This window comes from Notamacropus eugenii, chromosome 3 (assembly GCF_028372415.1).
Source record: "Notamacropus eugenii isolate mMacEug1 chromosome 3, mMacEug1.pri_v2, whole genome shotgun sequence".
In the NCBI taxonomy this organism is placed as follows: domain Eukaryota; kingdom Metazoa; phylum Chordata; class Mammalia; order Diprotodontia; family Macropodidae; genus Notamacropus; species Notamacropus eugenii.
The window spans coordinates 347564012-347578722 of record NC_092874.1 but is presented as its reverse complement, the minus strand read 5'-3'; the positions used below and the strand labels follow the sequence as shown (position 1 = coordinate 347578722).

The following is a 14711-nucleotide window of genomic DNA, read 5'->3' as shown; positions in this document are numbered from 1 at the left end:
CCCAAGACCATATTACTTTTTTGACTGCCATATCATAGTACAAACTTACACTGATCTTGCTGTTCATTAAAATCCCCAGATATATTTCCTAGCAACTGCTATCTAATCATCTCTCTCTAATTCTAAACTTGTAAAGTTGTTCTTTCTCACATAAATGTAAAATTTTACATTCATCCCTCTTGAATTTCAATTTACTCTTCAATCCAATGCCCTAGCCCATCAAGATCTTTACTTATGCTTATTCTTTAAATGTGCACACATATAAAACTTTTTCCAAGAACATTTTCATCTGGCAATGTCATGTCAGTTGGTGTACCATCACTGTTACATGTCACAATGGTTAAATAGAGGGCTTCTTTATAAATAAATAAGAAATACTTCTTAACAGCAGACTATTAAAATCATTTGTCTAAAAATCAGACAGAAAAACTCTTCTTAACTGCTATCTTTTTCTAAGTCAATTAACCCAGATTCCATTTTGCAGAATCTGGTCTGTATTCAGAATTAGAGACTATGGAGCAGTATCAGTCACAGAATTTTATTACAAAACATCCATGATTACATAATAGCAATAAGAGGGGTTTCACTCTTATTTACAATGTCAAAGTAAATAGCCATAGCAGAGTCAACATATTTTCAGGGAGGAAGGAATTCACAATTGAATTTTAAAGTGTTATTAAACAGGCGCCAGCGAGGAATACTTCAGATTCATTTAATGGAAAGATGGTGTGACAATTTCGAGTTTGTGGCAGGGCCCCAATTCCAAAGCAATGATATTATCCACAATATGAGCTTACATGTTTTTCAGATCTTCATTTCACTGTAGGGTTCCTACTAATGCTATATGAGCCCAATAAAAGTTGAAATCCAGGAATCTGAAAAAAAATTTTTTATTTAATAAAGATTAAAGCTACTTCTAGTCCTTAAAATTTTAAAGCATTTCTCTGATAGCTTATAACCTGATTTAGATGGTTTGTGACTGGTGTAGTATATACTCACACATACATATATGAATACAAACATATCAATTAACAGATATAAAAACAAACTGGCACAATCATCAAGACAGCAGGAATTAGCAGAAATATTTAAATCATTAGGTATACTGTATTAAACAGCCATTTAAATGACCTTTAATCTTTGATTAGGAATAAGATTTCATTAAAAGCAGTGTTAATTTAGTAGAAAATATACTATAATACTTACTTTAATGGGAATCTCATCTTGGCTTATGGAAACTACTCCCTTTTTCTTAGATGTTCTTCCTGACTCCAAAATAAAATCAGAAAAATTAATCTCTCCATATAACACTATAGAGTTTGAAATGAATTGGCATCGTTAAAGGATAATGTCTGAGAAAACTTAGAATATTGAAAATAGTGTTTCTACCTGTTCTGTCACTCTGCAAACACTTCTTTGTCCTGGTTCCTAGGAAAATGATGAGTAAACAGGAGGTCAGCAGAGTACTAAGTAGGAAAAAGTCTCTAAAAAAAGTTAACCTAGGTAAAACCCATCAAAAAAATTCTTACATTATTTTTCAAAGAGATCACTTGGCCCCATTCAGCAGCATGTGTTGACTCACAAAAGACAGGATTTAAGGGATTTTTTAACCTGGCTGTTAAGTGGTCCCTTCCCTCAGGAGGCTGTTGAGTTTTCTCAGAGGTCCTCCAGCTGATTGGTTAGAAAAAAAAAACACCCTGTAACAAGCTTTTCTGACTGAAGGAGTGCTTGAGTTGTCTAGTTTTCTTATTAACCTGACTTTCAGACAGCATTTATGTAGAAAAGCAAATAGTATGATAGAAGTCAGGTCATAGAGCAACAATCTTCCTGTATCTGAACACTACTATGAGAAAAAAAAGACAGAAATACGTGAGGGAAAAAAGCCACATTATTAGAACATTAGCTCTCCTGTTCTGGCCAAGACATTCAAGATAGAGAGAAGCCAAGTGTAATGCACAAGCCCATTTAGGAATCTGAGGGGAGTCCCCGCTGACTTTATCTGCTTAAATAACTTCCATCATTTCGTTGTTATGAGGAACACATAAAATCCATTATTTTATGCCAAAAAAAAGCTCAGGTAAAAAATCAGCAACATAAATAGAGACATGAAAATACTTCCAAGGGAAATACAACACCATACCTGTCAAACAGCTTTCTTGATTCCTTGTGCATGACCATTCCATATTATGAAAGATTCAGCTTTCTAGAATTCCCATTTAACTCAGAGTCCCTCCAATCCCTTAAAGTGCAGGAACTGTTTTTCTGTCACTTCACAGAGATTTTAAATTAATACATACTTCTGATTATGCTACATTAAACTTGTTATATTAACTAAAATTAGAAAAGTTTGAGTGAAATAGGATAGGACATAGCAGAGGACAATTGAAGTTGAAATAACATAAACTTTATTTCGTATTATTCCAATTTTTATTAGCTATTTCTTAAATCACTTCATATGATAAACGGATAGTATTATCATTATTGGAATACAAGGATTTTGAAAATAAGAGCTATTTGAAATTATATTGGGTTGAATTTTAGTACAGAAAGTTGTTTAATAATACTTTCCTGTTTTAAATGATGGGTAAACTGAGACAAAATGACCAACATACATTTACTGAGGATCTACATATGTACTCTGCTAGACTCTATAATGGAATACAGGTATACAGGTGAACTATAATGGATAATCCATGGTCTTGAAGAGTTCATAATTGAGTTTGTCCTCCCATAGCAAATAGTATGGTCTTGAACACATAGCAAGAACTCAAAGTAAATGTCTCCTGAATTGAAACAGATTGCAGAAGTGGGGCTGATGTGAATGAGAGGGCCCTGCTTCCACATCTTCTGAGTCACTTTCACCAACACAATATTTCCATGGTGAAGATATGGTAGAACAAGAATCTTGAATCTGATGTCATGATATTGACTACTTATTAGGCAGTTTTGTGTTGTCTATTATTTAGATTTTATTCATTTGACAAATATTTATTGAACACCCACTATTTATTTGCAAGGCATTGATACATCATATTGTTGGAAGTGAAGACAGGGGATAAGTCTGAATAATCAGGTATAAGAATAATAATAAGAAAAGATGTGCTAGGAGCACAAGTATTCTGAATTTAATAAGGGAAGGTGGGGGATAAGGAAAGGAATATGAACAACAATGCTCAAATTTCCATCAAGAACCTAATTATATACGTAAATTGTAGCAAGAAACACACAAAACCTGAACCCTAATGTAGAAAAACTGCCTCAAACATTGTAGTCGGAGTGAGAATTCCCATAGTATGCTAGGAAGCATCTATCTGGAAACTCAATAGCTCTTCTCCAAGTCTCTCCTCATTTGATGAGATGTTTATTATTGTACTGAACAACCAATACCTATACCGACAAGAAAACAAGAATCAATGATGTTATTATTATAACTTACTCAGTACAGTATTAAAGTAAGAAGGCTAGTTACGATGCCTTTCATATGACATACAACAGTGTTAAAGTGCTGCTAGACACAGAGTCAAGAAGGTCTGGTTTCAAAGCTTGCCATCAAAGCTTACTAGGTTCTATGACCCTGAGCAAGACATTTAATTCTGTTGAAACTCAATTACTTCATCCCTAAAATAGGCTTAATAAAAATATCTGTTTCATATAATAAGACTATGTGCTATGAAGATGAAATGAGATAATGTATGTGAAGCACTCTGTAAAGAAAGCATTATATAAATGAGCTATTATTTATGATCTTTGTTTCCCTAAATAATATTTACTAATTCCTACTAGCTAAGGCACATAAAAAACTGGAAACTATTTAATAGAATATTCAATGATAACAACTCCCTAATAAATTGTCAAGGAAAGGAATCTAAGTAATCAACAACCATAGGGCAAAAGACTCCAAATTATTAATAATTATAAAGAAATAAAAATTAAAACCACTTTGAAATCCTATCTTACACCTTATCAGACTGACAAAGATGACAAAAAAGGAAATGGTAGCTGTTGGAGAGGCTGCAGGATGAGGAAATGAGTGCAGGGTTAGTACAACTGCGAGCTGATGAAGCCATTGTGGAACACAATATGGAACCATGTCCCTCAATGCCCCTGTGCTCAGTGATCTCACTACTAAGCTTACACCTCAGAGATCAAAGAAAGAGGAAAAAGATCCACTGATACAAAAATATGTACAGCACTCTTTTTGTCGTGACAAAAACTGGAAGCTAAAGGAGTCCTCTTTTATTGGTGAATGACATAATGGTATATGAATTTAATGTAATATTGTGCTATAAAAAATGGTCAAAGAGAAAGTTTCAGAGTAACTTGTGAAGACTTGTATGAACTGATGGAAAAACAAGTGAGCAGAACGAGGACAATTTATATAGTAACAAGAGCGTTGCCTATGCAAACAACTTTGAAAAAAACTTAAGAACTCCAATGCAACTCCAATATAACTCCAGAGGACCCATGACGAAACAATCTACCAACCTCCTGAGACAGGAGCAACGGACCAAAGGTGCAGCATGAGACACACATTTTTGGACATGGATAACGTGTGGATTTGTTTTGACTAGGTTTATTCATTAGAAGGATTGGTGTTGTGTGTTTTTTTTTTAGGTGTGAGAGATTTGTAAAGAATAGAGAGGAGCTAGTTGCCCCCCCCCAAAAAAAACTCACCAAAAAGTAATGAAAGAAAAAAAGAGTAAATGAAACATTTTTTAAAAAATGCACTGATGAGAATATAAGGAAGATCAGAAGGGAACCCAGATATAAATAAGGCAGGTTTAAAAAACTAACATGTTGAATTTAGTATGTGTATTTTTATTTAGAAAAATGTTATATATAATATATATTAAAGCAAGCAGTAGATAATAGAGGTTTATAGTTTTCCATGTAATCCTCTTTTCCTATGTTTACTTTATATATAGATATTTTTAAATGTTCATTAAATTCAGAATTAAAAAATAAATTTAAATTTTAAACAAGAATACTGAAAGAAGTATTTTAAGATGTACAGCTTCTGCCACAGTATGAATTAACTTAAAGCCCTGAAGTTAATTTTATATTGATTGATTTAGGTCTTAGACTCAGATACATTTTGGTACCTAACACTGATAGGATTTTGTCTATCTTTTTTGTTTCACAAGGTACAATTTTTCTGGAAGGCATCTGGAAGTACAATGTTTAGATAGGGACACACCAAAGTTGTCAACAAGATTACTGTAAAAAAAAATTCTGCTAGTTAGAAGTCTAATTCAGTAGATTCAAAAAGTCATACTTCATATAACACATTTACTATTTTGATAGCAATATACATGGGAAGAGTCTTCAAAAATTATACATCATCTTGTTTGCCACTGATCCACCACATCAAGAGCAAGTGCTATATACATGAAGAGCAAATTTTGTCATATGTAGTTGTACTATGTTAATCTTGTCACCACAATACAAAGCATTGTAATCTTTAAGAGCCAAATATACCAGTTAGTTAATGGTCAGAACACAATGCTTAGGTATATGAACTATTACATAGCCTCACACTATATCTTTAACCCTAGCCAGACCTCTTAAAAATGCACAGCACTGATAATGAGGTTGGAGAGAATCAGGAATAGACAGCACAAGGAAAAAAAATTCTTAAAATTTAGGTTTGGCTCAAGTCTAGAGTCCTCCCCAAAGGGATGAACAGGGTCTATTCTAGAAATGTGGAAAGTAGATCAGATTTGGGACAGCTGTTTATTTCCTTTGCCACAAAAGAAATGCTTATAAGGAAACAACTCATAAATATTCACTGAGAAAAACTTTAAAAATGAAATGATAACCCATAATTTCTATTTTATTCTCTGGGAGATTAAAATATTATAACAGGAAACTTTTGTGGGATTGCAGAACAGGTATTTCATATTCACTTTAGTCTGCATTTTTGGAGCAAGTCCATCAAGGTCAAAATCTTCTGGCAAAGTAGCACATGGTTTAGGCTCATCCTCCTGGCAATCGTCATCTTCTTCAAGAAGGGTTTGGTTTCATAAAACTCCTCCTGCTGTCAGTCAGTTTTGAGTGAGGAACCCAGAAACTCTGAACTGTCAAGATAGCCACCCTAGCAAAGTTCTTCTCTCATGACCATCGTTCAGTCACCTCTGCTTGGGGAAATAAACACAAAACAGAAGAGGCTGCCATAGTCTTGAAGTTTAGTTGCATGTTGCAAGTCAGCCCATGTATTCTCTCCATTATGTGGGAACAGTCAGCATCTTTCCCAGGGAATAAGGATAAAGAGGTGGGAGGAGAAGATACTCACTTCTCATAGGAAATCCAAGGAAGGCCTTCGCAGAGTTCCTAGACGATTAGCAGAAGGGAGTGACAGAAGGCAGTCACTCCTTTTTAGGTCACTGAGTGACACTTTTCTTGCCCAAAACTATCTGATACATGTCATTTCATGGGGCATATCCTTTAGTGAGGAGTCAAATCTCCTGTCCCATTCAAAGTTCATGGTCTAATGGGCTCTCCATTACACTTGGAAATAAAAATCAGTTTCAGAAATACAGGATAACAACTGTTATGAAAAAATAACTGCTATAGTGAGATGTAGCCATCAGAAAAACTAACGTGATCTTGGGCTGTCTTGAGACAGATATAGCTTCCTGAAATAGGAAGGGGGTCATTCCATTGTCCTCTCTTTTCATTAGATCTCATCTGGAGTATCATGTTCATTTCTGGGAGCTCAGTTTAAGGACACTGATAAGATGGAGTATCCAAGACAGCACAACTAGGATGGTAAAGGACCCTGGGTCCATGTCACATGAAGGAACTGGGCATGTTTAACTTGGAAAAGAGACTTGGGTACGGAGAGAGTATGACAGCTACTTTCAACTATATGAAGGGTCATCATGTGGAAGATGGGCTAGACTTACTCTGTTTTCTCTAAAAGGCAGAACTAGGAACAATGGCCATAAGTTACAAAGAGGTAAATTTAGGCTAGATTAAGAAAACTAGGTTAGATTAGAAATACTTTCTAGCCATTGAAGTCATATAAAAGTAGAAAGGACTGTCTTGAGGGATCAGGTTTCTCTATCTTGAAGGAAATGTCCCTTATACGGTGACATAAGTGATTCCTTATATTTTGGGATTGGACTGGATAGTTACTGAGGTCTCTTCCACTTGTCACAATTCTGTGATTCTATGATTAGTTTGTTATCAGAAGACCGTTAATGGCTTTATAATATTTGAAATCCATTTGACAAAAGAGAGAAGAGAAGCAAAAAAAGTAACTTAATTTAAGGAGTTAGAGAAATGAGAGAAAATGTGAGAAAAAAAGAAATTAAGTCAGAGGAGGGAAACAATAGTGCTTTGGGTTAATAAAATAAAACCTTTTCAGTTTTAAGGAGGCATATATATATATACACATATATGTATTAAGGCTGTATAGGATTAATATTAGTAGAATAAGAACAAGTATATTTCCTTCTAAAATACTACGTAACAAAATGTGGTAAGATAATGGAATGTTACATCTATCACAGTTGTGGATAAGATATACAATTTCTGGCTATTCAAGAAACAGAAGAAATTACGGTAGACAAAATATATTGATTGGATTATGTGAAAAGGAAGAACCTTTGTACAAGAAACATCAAACATCCAGAATAAAATAGGAAGAAACAGATTAGGAAAAATCTAAGCTTTGAATATTTCTGATAGAAATCTAACCAAATGCATAAGGAACTGATATAAAATTTTAGGAGTAAGGTTTGTTTCCCAAGAGATAAGTGGTCAAAGGATCAAAGAAGACAGTTCCTGAAAAAAAGAAACGCAAACATCAATAATCACCCTTAAAACTCTTGGAATGTTAATAATCCAATAAATAGATTAATATATCCCTAAAACAGCATCTTTCATTCATTAAATATTATTGATCATAAACCAGCTCTCTTCATACAAAAATATCTCTAACAGCACTATTTGTTTTCCTCCAAAATAATTTTATTGATATATTTTGTTTTTATATCATCCCCCCTGTATCCATCCTCTTCACCTCCTAGAGAGTCATATAATAAAGTTTTTTTTAAAGAAAGAAAAAGAGGAAGAAGCGGGGGGAAAAGATAAAATTGGTGAACAAATCAAAATTGCCTGACAATGTATGCAGTGCTCCATATGTGTTGAGCCTGAACTCTGAAGACAAAGAAGGTTGTGGGGAGGTGAGCTTCACATAAATGCCAGCCAAATGATACCCAGAGGACAGATAAGTCATCCTAGCTGAAGCAGCAATGTATGTGCCACTCTAATCAAACTACTACCACTATTGCAACCACTGTCTTTCCAGACCAAAACAGAGATAGCTTAGGACTCAAGGGGGTAAACAATAGTAAACCCCCCCCCCCCCTCCTGGCATATGTTACTAGCCCTGCTTCTACCTTGGACTCCCATAACCATTATGGACATGCAAGATGCATGTATCTTGGTGCTACAGCCTCTACCTCCTTAGCAAACACAGCTATCAAAGATGAGGAAAAGAAAGTTCTTGCCATAAAATTTCTTGGCATTATAAAATGGTTCCTCATAAAAAATGAATATGATTTTATTAGTAGAAATAAAATTAAATAAGAAACATTATCATCTGCTTTGCTACTGTACCCTAAGAACCACGGAGATTTTCCATCTGACTTGTAGCTGAATCTCCTACATCTTGTTTCCCTCCCCCATGAGAATATCAGTTTCTTGAGAGCAGGAGCTATCTTGCTTTTTAAAAATTAGTATAGCTAGTGCTTTGCATCCACTAAGAGCTTAATAAATGTTTCTTTTTTCATTCACTTATTCATTCATTTATCTCTTCTTTGGGGCTGAATTTTTTCTTTATAATTTCACAAAACTCAGTTTTGATTATTTTGTGGTGGTCATTCTTTCCATGTACTTTGTTGTCGTTGCTATATTGTTTTTTCTGGCTCAGTTTACTTTGCTTTGCATGATTTCATCCAAGTCTTTCTGTGTTTCTTACATTCTATCACGTGCTATTTTTTTTTACAGCACAGTAATATTCTGCTATATGCATGTATCACAATAATGTCTTTCTTCTCAATTTCAGATCTCTGTCAAGCAAAGTAATTTATACATGAATATATGAAGGATCTGCGCATCAACGCTATCAGCCACTCTTGCTGTGGGTATTTTCTCTACCAAAACAATCATAACTTGCCTACAAACTTAATATATAAGTCTTAGGCAATTGTCTTCAGGGATTTTGAAGTTTAGTGATTTGCACAGAGCTCTTCAGGTACTAGATCTTAGAATCAGGAGTTGAACTTGGGTCTTCCTGACTCCAAGGTTAGTATTCTCTCCTCTCTGGCACCCTGTCTCAGATTCATAGTCAGAAGGGGAACAGGGGAAATAGAACAGAAAGGAGAGCAGAGGAAAAAAGGAAAGAGAGCTAGAAGAGGAGATAAGCAAACCGAGGGAAAGAAAAGTGGACAAAATCAGGTACTTGTGTAGGGACCTCATTTTTAAACTTTCTTTAGGCTTTGGGTATATGTGCAGCCAACCTACAGGAACCAGCAGTTCCATCTCCTAAGCTACTGTATTGAGGCAGTACTAATCTCATCTCCTCATTGATTACATGTACCAATCAATATACTTTCGCCCTTCTATGGAAACTGTTTACTCCTGTCTATAAAAAGCAGTATAGTTTGGATAGAAGTTGGCTGCACCCAACTTCCTGCTGCCTTGGTGTGCTAAATAAAATTTTTTACCTTTCTTTTCTAGATTCTGTCTAACTAACCAGGGCAAGACCCAAAACAATATTTCTTTTAACAGAAAAGAGGGAAAAAAATTGAAACCTTATGTCATATATTTGGGAAATGTCTGTAAAAATTTTACATACATTCAAAAGAATATTACTGTATCACAAATAAGGCAAATATTCTGAATACTAAGAAATACACAATGGCATATGAAAGAAAAAACAGAACAGATACATATTTACTACAAGCATATAAAGTCAAAATTATCATGAAAATTATCTTAAAGAAAAAAGTTCATAAGACACAGGAAAATCAATACAAGTTTGTTACTATATTGTTAAAGGTCATATACACAAAAATTATCTAAATGTAGTATAAATAACTTAGAATTCTGTGTATGTTTTATTCTTAAGCTATATTTGAATACTTGTCTTTGTCAATAAATTTATACTAAATTTATTATTACTAAATTTATAAGAAAAAAATGAAGGAAGAAAAGCACCATGAATTAGAAAGAGGACTTTGGTTTGAATCATCAATCTGTCACTTACTACATGAATTTAGGTCATTCAACTTTCTTGAACTTCAGTTTCTTCATCTGTAAAATGAAGATGTTGAATTTGATGATCTCTAAATTCCTTCTAGTTCTACATCTATGATCTTATGTGTTAAGCTTTACTGAATATCAGGTAGAAATTGACTATTTAGACCAAGTCTGGGGATACAGAAGAAACAGACATTTAAATGTCACAGACTAAAGAAAAATTATATTGAAAAGACACATCGCCTTAATACCATTTCCTTTCCCAACTTCCATAATATATCTACTACCAGTAGAGCTGATGATGCATTTATATGTAATAGGTAATGGAGAATTACCAAGAGAATTTCCCCTCATTTACTAGGGTTAGGTCTGTATATTCCATGAAGCATTGTACAGGGATGGGAATGTGGAGCTGATTTGAGTTCTCCTGGTCACTTCTGATAATATGTATGCAGTTTTGGCACTAGACAATTTTTACTTTGGAATGATACAGTAATCCCTTAATTATCCCTTGGTCCGCATGACAGCAGTATGAGGAAGAGGAGAGTCTGAATCAAAGAAGACTGAACAGTGAGCCAGGAAGACTATTACAATGGAAAGTCTTTTAAAAGAAATGAATCTTCCATCTTGAGCTTTTCTCCTAACTAATGAGCAAGCAGGGTAGGACTCTATAAGGCTTCCTGTGCCCTTCCAGTGGTAGGTGGGGGAAATCTCTACCTTTTCCCAGTAGTTATTATAGCAACAAGAGCATGTGTATCTTTATGATAGGTAAGGTTGAGACTGACTTTCCTGACTTACCTGTCTGTTTTGGTTTTTGTTCCTTTATTTGAGCACAGGTAACTAAGGAGTGATCATAGGAGATGGACTTTTCAGGTCTTGTAACTCCCTAAGGAGTTTAAGAGCTCCTGATTTCCTCTCAGTGCTAAAGATGCCTTGGAGGAGGTACTCCCTATAACCACTATGTGACAAGAATGCCTCTTGGAGGAGATGACCATCTATAGGAAGACGACCCCAAACTGTGCTCTGGCTTTGTCAAAAAAAAAAAAAAAAAACGTGGACCAGGTATGAGTTGTACAGAGTTGAGTTAATGTTGAAATGTCTATTCAGTAGTTATACAAGGTTTCATGTTTTGGTATTTTAAGTATCAACCCTCCAAAACAGTATAATATGAATTATGGATTATGGTACTGTGCTTAAAGTTTTTGTCAATTCTTATTCATTAATATTCGGTATTTTTAAGGATTTGTGATGAAGAAAATGAATAGTTGTTCTATACCTAATTTGTTTTATATCTTGAGTACCTTTATAGAAAAGAATTTCTTAATCCCTATTGGGAAGACCTAGACCTGAGACAAATCTAAGCTTTAAGGGCCAGAGACAAGAAAAACAAGTCAGCCTGGCTCCAGGACCAAATATGGTCTGTTTGAACTCAGAACTGGGGTATCTTAGGAGGAGAGGATGCTTGTCAACCCAGGGCTGCAGGGTCTATTCATGAAAATGTTTGGTACTCATTCAAAAAATAAACTTCACTGTCCAGAATGTCCTCTTCCTTTTACTTATCAGTAGATTTTTTTTTTGGACTAGAGCTGTGATTTCATTAATATGAGGAACTCTCAGTGAAGTAATTCCCTTAATCAATGTATATCTGAAATTTTTTTTTCTACTAAGTCTTAAAGACTTGCCTGGGGCACTGAGAGGATACGAAATTTGCGAAGGGTCTAACAGATCCGTTGAATTCTTATGCATTTGTCATGTAATGTTGGATATTAGCATTATTTTTTTGTATAAAAACAGCTAGCATTATATAGAACTTTAAAATCTTACAAAGCACTTAATTCAGTTTGTCTTCTGAGTAATCCTAGAAGATAGATGTTATATTTTGTTTTTACAAATGAGGAGACTGAGGCAGACAAAGATGAAATTATTTGCCTAGGGTCACACAGCTAATAAGTATCTGAGACCAGATCTGAACTCAGGTCTTCTTGACCCTAAACACCCAGCACACCAATCTGTCTAGCTGGGTCACCATTCTATTAGACTGTAAATTCTATGAAGTCAAAGACCTGTATATGATCTAAAAATCTCAAAGATATTTCCCTGTCCTCTGCACATGGTAGATGCTTAGTAAATGTTGATTGCATTTGAAACTTATTGACAAAAATACTTAAACAAACAAGTTTTTTTTTCCTGTAATAGCTGACATTTGACCTTATAGAACTGAGGAAATGAACTGCTTATTTAAGGTATAGCCACAAATCAAAATGTAAACAAGACCTTATCGGATCACTGAAGCAAAGTATATTTGCATCACTTACAAGTCTTACACTGCCCCTCAGTCATGCAAGATTTGTTCCTATAAGGACTGAAGAAACAAACACAGGTAACATGGTTCAAATGGAAGAAAAACAATAGGAAATGAGGTGTCTCTAATGGTCAGTGTTCATTAAAATAGGACTTATTTTGGTTATTGTTTTGTAAGTCATGGCCGCAAAGCAAAATAAAAAAAATCATTAAAAAACGTAATCTGACCCTAATGCATTGTTAGTGGAGTTGTGGAATGATTCAAACATTATGTAGAGCAATTTGGCACTATGCCCAAAAGGCCATAAAACTGTGCATACCCTCTGACCCAGCAATACCACTACCATGTCTCTATCCCAAAAGAAATGAGAAACAAAAAGGAAAAAGACTTCTATGTACAAAAATATTTATAGCACTTCTTCTCTAGAGACAACGAATTGGAAACTGAGGGGATGCCCATCTACTGGCTGAACAAGCTGTAGTATATAACTGTGATGGAAATGATGAGCAGGATGCTCTTAGAAAAACCTGGAAAGACTTACATGAACTGATGCAAAGTGAAATCAAGAGAATATAACAGCAATGTTGTAAGATGATCAACAGGGAATGACAGCTATTCTCAGCAATACAATGGTATAAGACAACTCTGTAGGACTTGAAAAATGCTATCCATCCCCAGAGGAAAAACTGATGGAGTCTGAATACAGATTGAAGTATACTTTCTTTCGCTTTATTTTTCTTGATTTTTTTTTTGGTCTGTGTTTTCTTCTACAATGTGACTTACATGAAAATATATTTGCCATGACTACACATATATAAGCTATATCAAATAACCTTCTCAATGCGGGGTGGGAAGGGAAAGAGAGAATTTGGAATTCAAAATTTTAAAAACATGTTAAAAATGTTTTTACATGTAACTGGGGGAAATACAATACTAAATAATTTTTTAAAAGAAAAAAGTAGTCTGAATTTTAAACTCTAGTTCCCATTTCAAATTCTCACTTCTAATTTATACCAAATAATGAAAAATAAAGAATTTACATTTGCTAGATATTAGGCTTGCCGCATATAGAAAAATAAAATATTAAAATCACAAATCCTTATTGAACTGTGGCTAAGGGACACAAAATTTAATTATTCTCAAAAGAGGCTATTCTCAGACTACAAATGAAAACTTTACTCAGTGAACTTAAAATCATATGATATATATCAATGTTATGAAGTTATGAGGCTTTATGTTGTACTGTAGCTTACAAAGACCCATAGTAAGGCCACAAAGTAGGAATCTGACCAGTTGATCATATGGTACCAAACTGAATTTCCTATCTGTCCATAGGTACAAAGGTAATCATTTTACTTTCAATATAACATTTAAACAATGCTTAATTTATATGCTAGAGAGGGGATAAAACTTATCTAAGTATGTATGTTTCTCTCCCACCTCAGAGAACTATAATCACAGAAGACCTAAGGAGAAATTAAGGAATTTTTCTACAATTCCAGAATAAATTTATGAATAAGTCCTTAAATAATTTGATAGGATTTTAGGGCCTTGGTCATTAGATGAAGGCATCTGAGACTACACAGGAAACATTCTTCGATTAATTGATTATCTCACACAGTGAGTGAAGCAGCTCATTCAGCAATGAAGGATTTCAGGTTCAGAACACTTTGCAGAGGCAGACCTCTTTGCTCATACCAGAAAGTGGCAAAGTGGGGAGTAGTATTTCACCATTACCCCATTTCCACCCAAATGACCATGTCATTGGAGCTCCTGGACTAATAACAGACAATTTGTCTAGCCAGGAACAGAGATATACCCTGAGAATATAAAGAGGGATATGGACCTTAGGGAGGAGGCAGATTCAGGGAGTATAACCCTTTCTGGTAGAGAGCATTGCTGGTAAATGACTCAAGAAAAGAGGGATCCAGGAGGCTGAGCAGCCCACTCAGCAGATTAGTAGAACCCAAAGGTACAACTAAATGAGGAATATATGAAGAACTTTCAAGTCCTACAAGTAACAGGAGATGTATTCTCTTTTGTCCCATGTGTATCCTATACATGTTCCGCACTATCACTACACTTTAAATATGAGCTCACTCTTTCTATGAATGCTATTTATATTTCTGGGACAGTATGC

The 14711-nt window shown here is 34.7% G+C and overlaps 1 protein-coding gene across 7 annotated transcripts in view; it reads right to left on the bottom strand.

The window, feature by feature from the left end:
* KCNN2 (potassium calcium-activated channel subfamily N member 2) overlaps positions 1–14711 on the bottom strand; it is a 180299-nt gene that overhangs the window by 122462 nt on the left and 43126 nt on the right. For 3 of the 7 annotated variants that reach the window (XR_011964428.1, XM_072597189.1, XM_072597191.1), the window contains exons 5-8: positions 1530–1671; positions 1390–1428; positions 1207–1269; positions 798–875 (exon numbers count right to left, since the gene is read on the bottom strand). The exons of 3 other annotated variants lie outside the window; for them this stretch is intronic. Coding sequence is in view for 3 of the 4 variants with exons in the window: in XM_072597189.1 (XP_072453290.1) it covers positions 813–875; positions 1207–1269; positions 1390–1428; positions 1530–1671 (307 nt within the window). In the remaining variant the exon portion in view is untranslated. Of the gene's footprint in view, positions 1–522; positions 876–1206; positions 1270–1389; positions 1429–1529; positions 1672–14711 lie in introns of those variants that run through there. One more of the 7 variants, XM_072597188.1, reaches the window with a different exon arrangement.